Genomic DNA, 18913 nt, shown 5'->3' with positions numbered 1-18913 from the left:
TCGTAACCCTTGGGATCTCAGACAAAACTGATTATGTCGGCGGTGTTCTATATAAACCGTCGTGGTTATTTCAATTCTTGTCATTAAGTAGATCTACCGACGTAGGATAAGAAAATCAAAGAAAAAAATTGTTAACAAAAATTCTTATTAAGACGACCGTTAAAATTAAAGGTACGACGTATAAAATGAATAAATACGACGATAAATTTTATTGTACGATTTAAAGATAACGTAGTAGAACTATACGAGAATGACGTCGATATATTTATATTTTCCGTCGTTGTAAATTAATTTAATACGGCGATATTTTGTATTTTAAAGCCGTGGATTTGTTTGTAATTATACGGCGTCTTATACGAAAACCTCGTCGTGTTATTTTATGAGTAAAAACGGCAGTTTTTATTGAAATCGTCGTCTTTACTTTCTACGTCGGTCGATTCATAACTTCTGCCGTTCTTTGTTGGCATTGATTTTACACTGAGGAAATCTGTTTCAAATAGACGTCGGTTGTTTAATTATGTACGTCGTTGTTTTTGAACAGCCATTTGAAACTCCATTTTTTAGTTGTCTAAGGTTGTATTACACGACGGTGTTTTTAGAACCGTCGTCTTTTTATAAACCACGACGGTTTTCACTTAGACCGTCGTTGTTTTCTGGTCGTCTTTTTCACTTTTTGTAGTAGTGTCCAGTTGGCAGTTGAGTTATAAGGACATTTTCAGACAAATCCAGAACTCGTAGCGTAGGCATGAAATCAAAGAAGTCATCCACAATCCTCTTTAAAAAACTTCCTCTGAGAAATAAGGTCAACAGATTGGGAGATGTTGGTGTTTCATCTAGAGATTTGATACCACTACCCATCAATGAAACCCTTTTCGCGTTCCATTTCGCAACATTTGGTGCATGATAAGCACCTGTATCCACAAGGATGTTCTCACCTTCTTTCCCAAGGTCACAAGCTAACCACAATGCCATGTCACGAATTACATCATGCATTTTTACTGAATCTCCTTCATCTTCCAACAAACATGAGGTAAGAAGAGTTCCTATGATATGGTAACTCTCATTTTTGGCTTCCTCTACATGACCATATTCATCTAATATATCTTCACACATGTATTGCCCATCTAATATATCTTCCACTCTCATTTAGAAGGTAACGTGGGAGCTTTGATATTCATCTCATTTTTGGCTGCAGTGAAAGGTAATCCCTTTGACTGTGTTGTCTCATTTGATTCTGAAATCTTCTATTTGATTACATGCTAGATGTTTACTGCTATTTGACACCTTCATTTATCTATGGGTTTCACCAGTGATTCTTTACTGGTTTACAGAATTTTGATGCCTGGGTTTTGACTAGTAATTACTTTACATTTTCATGATATCTTTCATTTGTGACTTTTTTATGCTTGGTAGAGATACATTGGAGGTTTTGCCCCGTAATCCATAGGTTGTTGGTTATTGAGTTGTTAAGCTAGTGTTGATTTGATTCCCTTCTCTTTGTACTTGTGGAGTTTGCTATCTAAATTATTTAGTTTGCAGCAATGCATATTTCAATTTTATTTTGTTTCTAGCTATACTTTCAATTTCGACCTGGAAACTTGAGATCATATTGCGGTTCTTAGGATAGAGATGCTTGTTGTTTATGACATCACTGCCATATGATATTTTGCAATACCATTTAAGCTTTAGTTCAGTAAAATTTTATACAAATTCTGCATTATAGTTTTTCACAAACTACATTGCAGTTTTGGAAACTGCATTGCAGTTTTTGAAACTGCATTGCAGTTTTTGTAATTACAATTGGATTTTTGCTCTTTTCTTGGCCTTCAATCTCACCAATTTGAAGAGTAGAGGCTACCCAGATGAGGAATTGGGTGGGCAAGAGAAGAGTAGAACTACTCAAGAGCAAGAGAACTCAAAATTGGACTTTTGGAAACTGCATTGCAGTTTCGGAAACTGCATTGCAGTTTTCATTTAATTACAATTGGATTTTTGCTCTTTCCTTGGTCTTCAACCTCACCAATTTAAAGAGTAGAAGCTACTTAGATGAGGAATTAGGTGGGCAAGAGAAGAGTATAACTACCTAAGAGCAAGAGAACTCAAAATTGGACTTTTGGAAACCGTAAACTGCATTGCAGTTTTCATTTAATTACAATTGTTTTTGTAGCTGTTTTCGTTTTTGTTTTTGTTTTTTTAACATAATTGATATCTACATTATATTTTTGTTGCAGTTTCTGTTTTTATTTGCAGTTTTTGTGTGAATAAGTGTTGAAATGCTTTTTATTTTTATTTTTTTAATAAACCATTTATTGTTTATATAAATATTGTATAATTGAATAAATATTACAAAATCAAGTTTGGTGTAGTGGTTTGTGAGTGAGCCTTCCTCCTTTAAGGGTCAAGGTTCGAGTCCATTCAATGACACAATCTTTTTTTTAAAGGTGAATAAAGGGCAACGGAGTTGGTCATCTACAGACGGTGGCAAGCGATGGCGGCCAACGGTGGTGGTGGCAGGTGGCCGGCTGTGGGAGTCCGACGGTGGTGGTCGGCGACGGGCGGTGGCGGCCAACGGTGGTGGTGGCAGGTGGCCGGCGGCGGGAGTCCGGCAGTGGTGGCCTGCAGCGGAAGTCCGGCGGTGGTGGCCGGCTTTGGAAGTCCGGCGGTGGTGACCGGCAACGGGAGTCCAGCGGTGGTGACCGGCAACGGGAGTCCGGCGGTGGTGGCCTGCGGCAGAATTCCGGCGGTGGTGACCTGCGGCAGGATTCCGGCAGTGGTGGCCGGCGGCGAGATATGATTGGCTAGATATGGACATGTGGCATAGTATGCTTGCCTTAGAAGGAGTGGCATTGTGTGCAATTTTGATATGTTTGAATGATATTTTTGTAAAATTAGGTACCACAATTTGGTCTTTTGCCTTATGCTAATTAGATGAAATTGTATTACTATCTTCCAAATTAGTAAACTATATTGTGTTTTAAAACTAAAGCTCCCTAGAAAATATTTGTAAATTAAATAACAGCAGTTTATGGCGAGAGGGTAATTAAATACAACCAAAATACATATCTTATAGGAAAATTAAAATAAATGTTATGTGAATTTATATATTATTTTCAATTTGTCATCTCTTTTAAGAGATATATATGTGATTTTCAGAGCCGGCCCTGACGCATGAGCACGGAGGGCGACGGCCATGGGCCTCCAATTAAAGGGCCCCAAAATTTTATATAATGTTATAAATCTAGAGAAAACTGTAGAGAGGGAATTGAGATATAGAGAGAGTATAGAAACTGATTTCTCATTCTCATGTCTGTGTTTACAAAGGAAGCGTGTGAACCCTTTTGTAGGCAAAGCCTCTTCCAATTGGAGGTGGGCTCCACCTTATTATTTACAACACTCCCCCTTGGAGACCACAAATGATATGGAATATGCCTCGTTAAAAACCTTACCAGTAAAAACCCAATGGGACAAAAACTGGTCAAAGGGAAAAAGAGTACATAATCATGTGTAACATAAAATTCTGTGTATATTGACACGCGTGCGACACTGCCTCGTTAAAACCTTGCCAGGAAAAACCCAGTGGGATAAATACCTGGACGAAGGAAAAAGAGTACAGTGTTTGAAGATCTTTATTGATAGCACGCTCCCCCTGATGCTTGACAAAATATCTTTAAGCCATACTGTTGATCATCTTTCTGAATATCGTAGTTGACACTGCTTCTGTGAGTCAATCTTGAGCGACACTGCCTCGTTAAAACCTTACCAGGAAAAACCCAGTGGGATAAAAACCTGGATGAAGGAAAAAGAGTACAGTGTATGAAGGTCTTTATTAAAACCACGCTCCCCCTGAAAACTTCATGACTAGCTTTTTCCAGTAAGCGACCATAGAGATTTCCAGAGTCCACATATCTAATAACACTTGGGCTATTTGTAAGTTCACTCAAAAATATGCCCGTATATGGTGTTATGCTGAGATTGCATCAAATATGCCTCACATCATCCCAAAATGATGGTGATGGAGTTGAGCTCTATCTGGAAAATACGATGTACGGTCCAATATACTTCCGGAAAATTCTTAAAGTGTCCAACGGATAATCCTCATAAAAAAATGCTTCAATACTTTCTTAGTATAAGCAAAAAAGTCTCATTTGGCACAACGCTCGATCGTTAGGTCGATACAAATATTTCTTGAACTCTTCAGAAGCTTTAATGTGTTGCAAACACATTATAATCAATGTACTTACTGAGGCAATTTATGCACATTAGTATGGAGTACAGATTTTGTGCTTCAGGCACATGTCCTTCAGAGACTTGCTTCATGCAATTTCAATCCTTTCAAGGATTTTGTTTAAAAGGGATTAAACTTTATGACACATTATATAGCTTTTACCCAGCTATTTATACTTTTTTAGGGAATCGCTTCTGGCGATATGCTCCGTGCATTCAATAACCCTTAAAGATAACATGTTGGTCTCTGTAAATGTGCAATAAGGAGGGCACAATTGAATCTGTAAATATGGAGAAAACCCAACATTCCTTGTTTCTGCCAGAAACATTGTGTCATACAAAGTAGATATATTCCCTTTTATTCTGAACACCCAAGTATAAATTTCAGTATTAATATCTTTTGGGGTTCGTACTGTGGGTTTGTTCTTTCACGTTCATTCTCATCTATAATGGAATTACCTCATTCCATTTTGGCCAATGATATTGTCGACATTTAATAACTGAACGTGGTTCCAATCAACACAGCCCATTGATGATTTGAGTAGCTACTCCAAAACCAAAAATTGTCATTCATCAATTCATGATCTCATCATTCTCATTTGCACGTGCATGCATCAATTATAAGCATTTCTTTACTTTTTGGGTACCCAAGCCACTTCATGGGGCTTTTATTATGTGAGAATGTGGATTATAACCTCCAATGGAGCGTTATTTTACAGTAGGGCGTGGATAATCTCTATTTAGAGAGTTGGAACATTTAGAACCCATATATCTGTCATGCTGCAGGCATGCCACAGATTAATACATACATGTCAATTAATTTCTGGGACTTTAACCCATACAATTTGCTACGCATTAGGCGTGCACAATATCAATATTGACATGTCAAAGGATTGTCCTTTCGGGACTTCAATCCACATCATTTGCTACGCAACAGGCGTGCATCATATTGATCACTGCTATACCCATATTCTGTTCTTATGGGACTTTAATCTGTGCAGTGTATTATCAATGTATCCAACTTGCAATCTGTAAAATTTGCATTAATAATTCATGGATACATACAAGCCATTCTTTTGGAACAGACTTATCTCCCCATTTGGTTACCTTTCAAGATAAAATATCAAATAAGTATATAAGCATAAAACAACACAAGTATTGCTTACATCCTTAAGTGGGAGAAACTTTTCTCAAGTATCATTCAAGCTCATATCGGCCCAGTAAATATAATGTAACGCTTGATGATCTAGTTATATCCTGCAAGAGCAAAAATCACAACTCTTTTGCCTCTGTCAAAACAAATAACCCTCATAGTTAGGATTACTTCATGGATTCATTCTTCAGATGTTCATTCTAAAGAAATAAAATCTCTTATGAACAGAGAGTTATAAAAAGAGAAAAAATGCAAAAATAATGTGATATTGATTGCAAGAGAAGGTAAGCAATCAGGGAAGGAAGCTGGTGGGAGCAGACAACAAGCTCAGCAATCAAGGAAGGAAGCTGGTGGGAGCAAACAACAAGCTCTCATTTCTTCTAATCTAGAAGAACTTCCGGAGATTAGAGCATAAGGTTGCCTTCACAGTTCCCTGATGTGGCGGAAACGTGATCAGGGATAGTCTCGCTTCCTGAATGGATGATCAGAGATAGTCTTGCTTCTCGGGCATATTGAGTGCTCACTGATAAGAAAAATAAGTAGATATCGCATCACTAGGTATGGAGAAAACTGGATGTCTTCTGCAAAGAAAATTTCGTTAGTAACACATTTATACACAAATAAGAGGAATAGGTAGAACCGGTGAATTTCAAATTAACCATAGGAAAATTGCGAGATTCTCGGGGCACTTTTGAAAAAGTAGCTCCGTGAAATCCGCAAAGCAAGATCTGCTTTGACGAAAATAATACTTGGAAAACGCCGAAAGTGCCGACAAACATTAATGGAGGCCGCGTGAAGTTTTGGAATCTGGGAAAGAAAAAGAGAATATGGGGATCCGAGAAGATATTGGGATCCTGAAAAACTGTAACCATATTTCCTCCTATAGATATTGCCTTTGCAAAACTTAATTGGAGCAACTGCGTTTCAACTTAACTTCCTTCATTTTCTGAAACTTTAGTTTTCTTAAGACTTTCTTCGAAACCTTCTTAAAAATGGCTTCCTCTTCTTCCTGCCCAAATTATTTCACTTTAAATGATACTCCCACAACAACCAGTGACGCCAAAGTTTGGCGTCCATCCTTTGTATCCCAAAATCGTCATCTCACAGTTAATGATTATGTGATGATGAATGATGCTACTGCTGTCATAGTAGCTAGGAATTTCATTACTCCAATGGATGAAATGCTGTTAACAGGGAGGTCTGAGGAAGAGGCTATTGATGACTCAATGGCTTTTAGCATTCAGAGTGCTGCTTCTGTTTCTAACATGGCTGATCGTTTGCGTGCCAGAGCAAACGAGGTTGAGAGGCTAACAACTGAAAATTCGTCTCTTCAAAGAATGCTTCATGAGTCTCAACAGGAGGTTGAGAAACTTAAAGGAGAGAATAATTCCTTGTTGAAACTGGTGAGTTCGTACTCCATTGATACACTGAGAAGGCTAGACATGCTGCAGGTCTCCAATGAAAGAATTTTGGGAGACCACGAGAGGCTCATGGCTAAGCTTAAGAGGCGTCGTCCTCTTCCTTCAGAGGCTTCCAGAACATTTATAGATTTTACAGGGCCTGCACCTTCATTGCAGGTGGAAAAAATCTATCTGTTGTATGTTACTGTTATAATAATTGCGCACATTCTTAAACTTGCACCTGTGGTTTTTACGTCTTTTCAAAATGACGGTTTGGAACCTTGTGCCTTATAGGTTCAAATAACCACATCGACTCTCCCAAATTTCATATTTCAACGTATGGAACTTTTGGCCTGGGCTAAACACAAAACTCAGAATTTATTCGCCCTTTTCAAATGGACATGAAATATGAATTGAGTAAAAGCTACGATAATTTCGTAATATAGTAGTGAAGAGCATTAACTACTATATACCCACAATCTCAAATTCGGGATTTCTCATATATTTGAATCCATGTGCTTCCGGCCCAGATATATCAAAATATGTGGAGAGCCTCAATTCATCATTTTATATTGATATTATCCATTTCACGGTGTATTCTTAACAACCGGAATTCACAAAATATATTTCTTCCTTGAGGTGTCGATTATAACAAAATCGAACTTTATTAAATTCATCATTCTCTTATGTCAAAGAAATATGTGGCGTACCACAATTTGCAATAATACCTCAAGGGTTGTCCATTTAATTGTTGGAACTTCAGGTTCTCAACACTGTTAGATTTTTGAACCTCAAGCCAAAATCATATATTCTCATGGTATGGACATTTTTACAATTTTCTGTACATATTTCTGGACTTCAAGCCCTTACATAATTGTCCATATCTTGAGGAACTTCTGGCATCTCATTTAATTGCTCATCCATGAGTTTAAGGAACTGCAGGTTCCCTTTTGAATATAGTGACGGTTTACCCAAAATGGTTAATATTTATGTATACGTCACTATTCATATATCCGGTACTATTCATCAAGTCATGAATACGTATCTATTCATGTATACATTACATTTGCCAGTACAGTTATCATCCATGTGTACGGCATTATGAACCAATACGGTACTGTTACATCATTAAGGAACCCCAGGTCCTTATTTACATGTCAGGGATCAAGGACCCTCAAGTCCAATCACATGGTTACAAATATAGTACCGGAGAGACTGCCAGCTCTCATATTAACATCATCATCAAGGATCTTCAAGTCCTGATGTAATTGTATGATGAGGATCAAGGAACTTCTAGTCCTGATCTGCATACTGTAAAAACTCATCATACAGCACAATTAATCCATAAAATAAATTGCTGGTAAATAAATTACTGGTATGGACGATAAACCCGCACCATACTTTAAATAAATGTAAATGTGCGGTAAAATAAATTCATAAATTAAATTGCTTGTTGTATGGACGTTAATCCCGCACCATACCTTAAATAAAATTAAATGTGCGGTAAATTAAATTCATAAAGTAAACGTGCTTGTATGGGCACTAATTCTGCTCCATACTTTTAAATAAAAATAAAGGCATGAGCGATAAACCCGCGCCACCCTTTTAAATAAATACTGTCGTATGGGTAATAATCCTACACCATACAGTAAATAAAATAAATGTGCGGTAAAGTAAATTTCATAAAGTATGAGGGTCAATTCCACATCATACTTTAAGTAAAAGTAAATTTGCGATAAAGTAAACGTGCTTTTATGGGTACTAATTCTGCTCCATATTTTTAAATAAAAGTAAAGGCATGGGCGATAAACCTGCACCACCCTTTTAAATAAATACTGTTGTATGAGTAATAAACCTACACCATACAGTAAATATAATATATTATATTACCATTAATATTAATATTAAATAACATAGGATAATAATAAATGAAAATATGGTGGGAAGCTCATCATTTCGGTGGGTGCTGTTCTTTTATCATGTTTTTGTTAATTGTAGCTAAAAAAATGATGGATATCAAGCTTGCTACTGCCTTTCCACCTGCAAAGTAAGTTAAAAAGTAAAGGATAATACTAAAGTAATTGAAAGATAGGGAAGCAGAGGACCTTTCTGGTATTGCTGTCCACCACTACCTGGTTTCTTAGTAGCAGCAGGGCCAATCCGCATGGGCCTGGTAGAGCAATAATATATGCCTTTTGGCAATGAAGCTAACCATTTGCGAGAGATCATCATCATCCACTTCATCCTCTGGATTTTTATGAGACTCAGAGAACCCAGAACTACCATTGCTTGTAGTTGCCACCTCGGAGCGTGGGCCTACTGTACGGTAATGCTTGGCGAGGGCGTGAATGGCGTGGACGGTGGTGGCGCCGGAGCCGATGCGCTGGCCGTCGGGGTCGGGCACGGCCAGAGTGATCGTGGAGACGGCTATACGGCCCACCCGCTTGGCGCGCGTGAGCTGCCACTCGTAGAGCTTGGCTTGCTCGGGACTGGCCGCCGTCAAGACGATGGCGTCCCACGTGGGAACTCTGGTCGGGTGCCTCACCGACAGCCGTAGATGGTACCATGATTTCCGGAGAGCTGTGTACACGGCTCTAGATGGCACAGGGTATTTGTTTTCCTCGAATATTTTGGCGGCGATGGAGAAGTACGGCGCTGAGGTGGCGGCCTGCGTGATCGAGAAGGCCAAGAAGATGTGCAAAGACCTTCAGCAGGATGTTAAGGTGGAGACGCGAGTAGAGAACGGTGATCCGAGGGATGTGTTTTGCCAGATGGCAGAGCAGCTTGGTGCTGACGTGTTGGTCATGGGAAGCCATGGCTATGGTCTCATCAAAAGGGCATTCCTCGGGAGTGTGAGCAACCACTGTGCACAGAATGTGAAGTGTCCTGTGTTGATTGTGAAGAAGCCAAAAACAAATGCTTTCAGCAAATGACTTTGTTATCCTCTTTGTTGCTTAGCAAGGTGTTGATTATGGTGGCTGTTTGGTTTCTGGGTATTGTATCCAGAGTTTGTTCGGATATGCAAGGAGGGTCACAAAACAAAGAAGAAACAAAGAGAGAAGTGTTTGTTTGGCTGGGTTTCATCAGAGAATTCAGCTGGTATAGTTAAAGCGAATTCGTGCTGATAACGTGTTATAAATCTAGAGAAAACTGTAGAGAGGGAATTGAGATATAGAGAGAGTATAGAAACTGATTTCTCATTCTCATGTCTGTGTTTACAAAGGAAAGATGTGAACCCTTTTGTAGGCAAAGCCTCTTCCAATTGGAGGTGGGCTCAACCTTATTATTTACAACATATAAATGTATTTTACTTCGTTGTTTTTGCCATTTGCTCCCGAAGTGGTCACATCGGTTTGGTGGGTTAGCATGATTATTTTACTTCTTTGTTTTTGCCATTTGCTCTACCCAAAGCATTTTGCCCATCACATCTCCACGCCTCTGCAGCCCAAATATTTTTTTTTTTTATGTTTCTCATTTATATTTGTTCTTCCCTTCTCCCTTTTTCTCTCACTGACTTTCTTCCTCTTCCTCTTCCTCTCCTCTCCCCTCTCCGATTCTTTCCCTCTCTTTCCTCTTTATTTTTTCTTCTCTTGATCTCTCTTATGTAGCTGTCTCTCTTTTCCCTTCCACTTTCTTTCTTATTTCTCACTTGTTCTCTCTTGGTTTCGTTAAAAATAAATAAAAAGTGTTCAACCATTCATGATTTGGGAAACTGTAGAGATTTTGACCCCCAAAAAAAAAGGTCTGCAGAGGTAGAGAAAGACAAATATGCGACAGACAGGTAGAGAAAAAGTCATGGATTTTTTTTCTCACCACCCCAATATGCCAGAGACAGGTAGAGACAGAGAGAGACAGAGAGGCAGCGGAAGGTGGCTGCGAATATTTCTAAATGAAAGTTATTTGTTGAAATATATTAGGAGCAATCCAAGTCTATTACAGAATGTTATGAGAAAACTATGTCACATTATCTCTTGCAAATTTTAGTACAGTGATTCAAACCATCTATCATATCATATTCGTAAATCACTCTTGCAAAAAAGAAGACAAATTTAAAGCCTTTTAAGACATCTAATTGTGACCAACAAAATAGACAAACAAGATTCTTCAAGAAAACAATAAAGTAACAACCACTCAATTGAGTTTTCAAATGGATTCGGATTAAAGTGATGTTTTGTAGAGATCCTTGCAAGAATACATAAAAATATACGGTTTGGCAAGAAGCTTATAGCTCAACTGGCCAAGCGTATTTACTCATGCACTCGAGGTCCCAGTCGTGGACAATTTGAGCACAAAGTTTCTTGAAAGTGATGATTTTTCTAGAAAATGTTGACAACTACAAAAGTACAAAAACGTCAAGGAAGATAAACATAGAAATAAAATTAACATATGTAATAGACTTGTTAATTAATTAATCAGACTTGCTAGATTGTTAAGTTTTGCTTTGTCTCTTCTCTTCCTACCCATTTAATTTATCAAGTCATTAGTTCAAAGTCGTTTTAAAAACACATGTTACTCTTTCTTTTGCCATTATTTAAATAGACCAATTGCTATATTAACAAAAAATAATAATAAAAAATTGAAACATCCAATATTGAAATTGGATGGCCAGCCACAGTTGTCATATATCTCATGAGAAATTAATCAATTGATTTTCTGGCAATGGGTCAGACATATTTTAATGAATAAGTTCTTTTTATTTATATTTTATCAATTATCACAAAAGAATAAATTTTAATTGACAAACCACTGTTTCTTCATTACATTAGTTGGGTTAGATTAATAAAGGGATATATACTAACAATATAACATCTCATATTACCAAACTTATAACATGGAAACATTAGCAAATTAAACTTACGCTGGATCCAAACAACTAGTCATCATTTTCGACCAATTAAACTTAGTTGTGTCAAAATCCATACTTCAACATATTGTACTAATCGATCAGACAAGCACCCATATTAAATTATGTACCTAACATACAGGTAAATAGTGTTATTATTAGCAACGAAAAATACTTAGTGATAAATCGTGTTACCTATAAATTAGGAACATAAATTAGAAGACTATCTATAAGTCAGATGCAAAAATAGACAAAATAAAATTGTATGTTACCTATAAAAAAAAGTACATAAAATATTATTACACATTGTCGAAAATATGAAAAAAAAAAAATATATATATATATATATATACCTATGCAATAGGCAGTAGGCAATAGGCAATATGACATAAATCACTAGTAACTTATTCAAGTCATAAGGGACAACATTGGAACAAAAAATGATTTTAAAAATAAAATAATATAAAGATTACATCATAAAATATTAAAATAAGAATGTAATTTTATGTGGCACAAAAGTCAATAGGAATTTGAATCTATATCAACTTTTCTATTAAAATAATGTTTGTGGCCCCCCACAATAAAGAGAATGAGGGATTTACATTTCCACCTCAAACTAAAAAGCTCTTTTCTTAGCAATATGACTAAGTTACTCTTGAATATCCCACCAACATAATTAATAAAAATTAAAAGAAATAGCCAATCAAGTCTTTCTTTCACAAGTATATTTAAGAAAATAGGAAATTAAAGATAATCGGTTATTTATTTATTTACACTGGGAACTGAATCAACCCTAAACCCTAATATATTGGCCCCTTCACATATAAAATCCTGGCTCCGTCATTGATAATATCAATGCATTAGCGATAACATATTGACAATCATGTAATTATTAAAGTTCAGACATCATTTACAGAGCCGGACTATAATACATTGCCTTAAATGCTATTGGAATAAAAAGGTGTATCAATTAAACTGGTGAATGGACATTTGGGGGAAGCCCCTCCTCACTTACAGGGTCTGAAGCAGGGAAGAAAAGCATTTCGAGCCGCTTGGTCTTCCCACTCTAAGCCATTCCACCACTCATCCTCTCCTTCAATAATGAGATTACTTGTTTGAGCACTGCTAGAGTTGAGAGGCAGCCTAGTGAGCACTGGACATCCGGATATAAGGATTTTCTTCATAAATGGAACGGGCAAGGGATTTTCGCATATTCTCCACAAGTGGGGTAGTTTGCTCAAACGCAAAACAGTCAGTTTTGCAAATGGGGTAGTTTCCGTTGTGTTCAAACCGAGTATTGTCGTCATTTTTGAGCAGCCATATACATGCAAGTGGATGAGATTTGGAGCAAAAACGAGCCATTCCAGGTTCTTGAGATTCGTGCAATCTACTACTTCTACGAACTGAAGACCAAGGAAGCAAGTCGGATTTTCCAGACGTGTTATCCACGTGGAGTACACATCCACCATACGTTTAATTTGAAGGGTATCAAAGTGTTTCATATTTGCCATCGCCACAGGTGATAAATCAAGATAGCTTGAAGGGTTCCCGTAATCCTCGCCCTTGAGGCATAAAGTTAGAGTGCAAGTCACTAATATGTGGTGGCTGTCCAAATTCTCGAAACAAGAGCTACTTCCAACTGTCAAAGACAAGACGTCAAGGTGTTTCAAACCCTGCAGTTCGTCTATCATGGTTTCCTCACTATGAAAAAAAATTCGGTCAGAAGAACCACAATCTAGTATTCTCAAAACTTCAAGCAGCGGAAAACTTGATAATAAATTTGGTGGAACATAATCAAGCTTAAATGTATGCTCTAAGTTCAAATACTTTAGGCCTGCACATGCCATTATCTCCACCGGCAACCATTTTATGGCTGTTTTGGACAAATTCAGATGTTGTAATGAAACTAGACTTGCAACTCCAGTTGGCAGTTGAGTTAAAAGGACATTTTCAGACAAATCCAAAACTCGTAGCGTGGGCATGAAATCAAAGTAGTCATCGACAATCATCTTTAAATGGCTTCCTCTGAGAAATAGGGTCAACAGATTGGGAGATGTTGGTGTTTCATCTAGACATTTGATACCACTACCCATCAATGAAACCCTTTTCGCGTTCTTCCATTTCGCAACATGTGGTGCATTATAAGCACCTGTATCCACAAGGATGTTCTCACCTTCTTTCCCAAGGTCACAAGCTAACCACAATGCCATGTCACGAATTACATCATGCATTTTTACTGAATCTCCTTCATCTTCCAACAAACATGAGGTAAGAAGAGTTCCTATGATATGGTAACTCTCATTTTTGGCTTCCTCTACATTACCATATTCATCTAATATATCCTCACACATCCAAAAATATACCAAGTCATCTTTAAGTATGACAAAATCTTCCGGAAACAGAGCACAGTATAAGAAACATGATCTAACTTTCTGACTTGGTAAATTATCGTAACTGAATTTTAAAAGAGGGAATACCTTATCTCCCATTCCTGAAAACTCGGAGGCAAATCTTCTCAGGACTTGAACTGCACGCTTCCACTCTTGGGGTGTTTTCTTGCAGGCCATGACCCTGCCCACTGTGATGAGTGCCAGTGGCAAACCGCCACACTCGTTCGCCACAATTTCAGCAAGCTTGGGGATATCTGGATGAAGAAGAAGTGTTTCTTTCCCAACCTTCTCCTGAAACAAGTTCCATGCTTTGTCCCAAGTCAAACACCCCACCTTAATCTTCTTCTGGGCATCCATATGACCACATACCTCCTCAGAGCGAGTTGTGAAAACTATCTTGAACTTGTTCCGACTGTCAGGAGCTGGAACCCCTATTTTGGTTAATTCAACCGGCTCCCATAAATCATCCATTAATAACACAAACTTCTTTGTGTTCAAGATTCTGAAGATGTCTTCAGCTTTTTCATGCTGCATTTTAAGCTTCCATACACCACTAGACAGCCCAATCTTTTCACCAATCTTATCTTGAATAACTTCAATTTTGTGGCCCTTGGATACCACAATCCAGATCACAAGATTAAAATCATTACGAGTGCGGTTGAAGTTGTTATGGATCTGAGTAAGGAGGGTGGTCTTCCCCACCCCTCCCATTCCATATAAGCCAATCATTCCCACTTGTTCATTTTCAACGTGTCTCCAAACCTGATCAAAAATCGGCTCCATGCCCACTGTTGGCTCACTAGGTATCACATCGACTAGAGCTGTAGGTAAGCTTTCTGCTGCCACCTCTTCAAAAACTCCCTTGCTTTTCAAATCCTCCACTTCCACCAACTTTCTAGCAACTTTTTTTCCATACTTGTAGCTGGATCTGTAGTTCTTGGAGCAGTAACCTCCGCAGCATAATTTCTCAATTTCTTGAGTGCTATGGCTTACAATAACTTCGTTTATTTCAGTCTCAAGAGCCTCCACGCTTAAGATCCAGTTATTTACCAGCTCTAACCGCCTTAATCGCGGCTGTCGCTCTGCAAGCTCAACTTCTCTCTGCACATCATTCTTTAAAGACTTGAGTTCTTGTAAAGAAGTTGTGAGAGCTTGAAGGTTTTCTTGGAGCTTACGTACATACCGTACTCTTCCAAAAACGGAATCCCAGCAGCGTGAAACAATGGCATCGCATGATAAGGAGATTGACAAGCAGCTACCCATTGCTTTGCTTGCTCTGCGCACAAGATTGTAAGAGAAATTCACCAAAGATTTCTCAATCTTTACAGGTTGCAAGTCAACTATGGCATTTAGAAGGTAACGTGGGAGCTTTTATATCGTGTGGCTGCAGTGTAGGTGTAGCCTGTATAGAAAATATTTGTAAATTAAATAGCAGCAGTTTATGACGAGAGGGTAATTAAATACAACCGAAATACATATCTTATAGGAAAATTTAAAAAAATGTTACGTGAATTTATATATTATTTTCAATCTGTCATCTCTTTTAAGAGATATATATGTGATTTTCAGGGCCGGGCCTGAGGCATGAGCACGGAGGGCGACGGCCATGGGCCTCCAATTAAAAGGGCCCCAAAATTTTATATAAATGTATTTTACTTCGTTGTTTTTGCCATTTGCTCCCGAAGTGGTCACATCGGTTTGGTGGGTTAGCATGATTATTTTACTTCTTTGTTTTTGCCATTTGCTCTACCCAAAGCATTTTGCCCATCACATCTCCACGCCTCTGCAGCCCAAATATTTTTTTTTTTTATGTTTCTCATTTATATTTGTTCTTCCCTTCTCCCTTTTTCTCTCACTGACTTTCTTCCTCTTCCTCTTCCTCTCCTCTCCCCTCTCCGATTCTTTTCCTCTCTTTCCTCTTTATTTTTTCTTCTCTTGATCTCCTTATGTAGCTGTCTCTCTTTCCCTTCCACTTTCTTTCTTATTTCTCTCTTGTTCTCTCTTGGTTTTGTTAAAAATAAATAAAAAGTGTTCAACCATTCATGATTTGGGAAACTGTAGAGATTTTGACCCCCAAAAAAAAAGGTCTGCAGAGGTAGAGAAAGACAAATATGCGACAGACAGGTAGCGAAAAAGTCATGGATTTTTTTTCTCACCACCCCAATATGCGAGAGACAAATTTAAAGTCATGGTATCTCATGCAAATTTTAGTACAATGATTCAAACCATCTATCATATCATATTTGTAGATCACTCTTGCAAAAAAGAAGACAAATTTAAAGCCTTTAAGACATCTAATTGTGACCAACAAAATAGACAAACAAGATTCTTTAAGAAAACAATAAAATAACAACCACTCAATTGAGTGTTCAAATGAATTCAGATTGAAGTGATGTTTGGCAGAGATCCTTGCAAGAATACATAAAAGTATACAGTTTGACAAGAGACTTATAGCTCAACTGGCCAAGCGTATTCACCCATGCACTCGAGGTCCCAATCGCGGACAATTTGAACACAAAGTTTCTTGAAAGTGATGACTTTTCTAGAAAATGTTGACAACTACAAAAGTACAAAAACGTCAAGGAAGATAAACATAGAAAGAAAATTAACATATGTAATAGACTTGTTAACTAATTAATCAGACTTGCTAGATTGTTAAGTTTTGCTTTGTCTCTTCTCTTCCTACCCATTTAATTTATCAAGTCATTAAATCAAAGTCGTTTTAAAAACACATGTTAATCTTTCTTTTGCCATTATTTAAATAGACCAATTGCTATATTAACAAAAAATAATAATAATAAATTGAAACATCCAATATTCAAATTGTATGGCCACAGTTGTCATATATGTCTCATGAGAAATTAATCAATTGATTCTCTGGCAATGGGTCAGACATATTTTAATGAATAACTTCTTTTTATTTATATTTTATCATCAATTATCACAAAAGAATAAATTTTAATTGACAAACCATTGTTTCTTCATTACATTAGTTGGGTTAGATTAATAAAGGGATATATACTAACAATATAACATCTCATATTACCAAACTTATAACATGGAAACATTAGCAAATTAAACTTACACTGGATCCAAACAACTAGTCAACATTTTCGACCAATTAAACTTAGTTATGTCAAAATTCATACATCGGGACCTCTTGTTGTCAAATTAATCAGAACTATCAACATATCAGAACGATTTGTTGGCGATAATAATATGCAATGGCGGAGGTGTGCTTAGGCTTGCAAGGGACTTGGCCCTCCCAAAATTCTGAAATACTATACTGTAAGATCCCATATCGACCAACGGAGAGGGGGGGTGATGTGCCTTATATGTGCACACCCGCATCCATCTAACACGAGGCCTTTTGGGAGCTCACTGGCTTCGGAGTCGTAGGAATTCCGAAGTTAAGCGAGTTGGGGGCCAGAGCAATCCCAAGATGGGTGACCCACTGGGAAGTTGGTCATGAGCTCCCAGAAACAAAACCGTGAGGGCCAGAGGGGAGGGGCCCAAAGCGGACAATATCGTGCTACGGCGGAGCCGATCTCGAGATGTGACATATACATATTGACTTTGCATTGGACAACTTAGGAGTTTATATATATATATATATATATATATATACTTATTAAAATAAAGGCTTCTTAGATATAGGTCCAAAAAGATTAACTGTCATTGGGTTTAGTCCTTGCGTCTTTGGTTTTAGATGTAGATCCTTGGACATTTATTACTTTTTTTGTTGTGTCAATTTTACCCTTTGAGGTAAATAAGGAAAACACATTAAAAATCTAAATTTAATACATTATTTCTTTGTAATTGAATTCTAGAATTTAAATTTTGAATTATTTCCTTGTAATTTAAAAAAAAAAAAAAATTTCTTTTCCGAAGGGTTTGGTGGGTTAGCATGATTATTTTACTTCTTTGTTTTTGCCATTTGCTCTACCCAAAGCATTTTGCCCATCACATCTCCACGCCTCTGCAGCCCAAATATTTTTTTTAATGTTTCCCATTTATATTTGTTCTTCCCTCCTCCCTTTTTCTCTCACTGATTTTCTTCCTCTCCACTCCCCTCTCCGATTCTCTCCTTCTCTTTCCTCTTTATTTTTTCTTCTCTTGTTCTATCTTATGTAGTTGTCTCTCTTTCCCCTTCCACTTTCTTTCTTATTTCTCTCTTGTTCTCTCTTGGTTTTGTTAAAAATAAATAAAAAGTGTTCAACCCTTCATGATTTGGGAAACCAAAGGGTCTGTAGGGATTTTGACCCCAATATAGCTGGTATTCTTTTTGCCACTAATAATCTCCAATTGCAAGACCCCGAAGCTATGGCCATTAGATTTTTCGGAAAACGTCCTGTTCATGGCATACTCCAGAGACATATAGTCACTGCACAATCAATTGAGAACTGACGAAATTGCTTCTTTGTTTATAGTTTTGTGAAAAATTATACCAGAAAAGTTAAATCTAAACACGATGCACTGCAACTAAGTTTTAGTTAATTATGAACACAAACAGAAGGGAATTGGAGTCAGTTAAAATTGCAGGGTTGTAAATTAGAGTGCTAATAAACCTCGATTTACCAACATGTTAATCCCAATGTTCAAAAAATCACTATGCAGTAAGGGGGCGTCAAGCACGGAACTAGCACCTAGAGGAGTAATCCGAGCCTAAGCGAAAATTATTTAGTATTATAAATTATAAATTTATACCAAAATCATGAAAAACAAAAGGATATATAAATTTTATATTAAACAAATAGTATAATATTTTTTTTATTTAAAATATTAATTTATTAATTTATTATTTGTTACTTATTAGTGGTTACTTTAGTGATTTCATAATGCAAAATCCATTTAATGTTGTATTTTTTGCAGCCCAGGCCCTTCTCTCTTGCGCAGGCCCTTT

The 18913-nt window shown here is 37.3% G+C and overlaps 2 protein-coding genes across 2 annotated transcripts; one reads left to right on the top strand and one right to left on the bottom strand.

Moving 5' to 3' along the window:
• Positions 8713–10055, top strand: LOC18782869 (universal stress protein Slr1101). Its single transcript, XM_020560561.1, has one exon. The coding sequence runs from the start codon at positions 9285–9287 to the stop codon at positions 9708–9710; it is 426 nt and encodes a 141-aa protein (XP_020416150.1). The 5' UTR covers positions 8713–9284; the 3' UTR covers positions 9711–10055.
• Positions 12365–15339, bottom strand: LOC18782813 (probable disease resistance protein At5g63020). Its single transcript, XM_007216160.2, has one exon. The coding sequence runs from the start codon at positions 15271–15273 to the stop codon at positions 12628–12630; it is 2646 nt and encodes an 881-aa protein (XP_007216222.2). The 5' UTR covers positions 15274–15339; the 3' UTR covers positions 12365–12627.

Source organism: Prunus persica, chromosome G3 (genome assembly GCF_000346465.2).
Source record: "Prunus persica cultivar Lovell chromosome G3, Prunus_persica_NCBIv2, whole genome shotgun sequence".
NCBI classification, from domain to species: domain Eukaryota; kingdom Viridiplantae; phylum Streptophyta; class Magnoliopsida; order Rosales; family Rosaceae; genus Prunus; species Prunus persica.
Note: the sequence above shows the minus strand (reverse complement) of the source record. Positions and strands in the feature narration are given on the sequence as shown.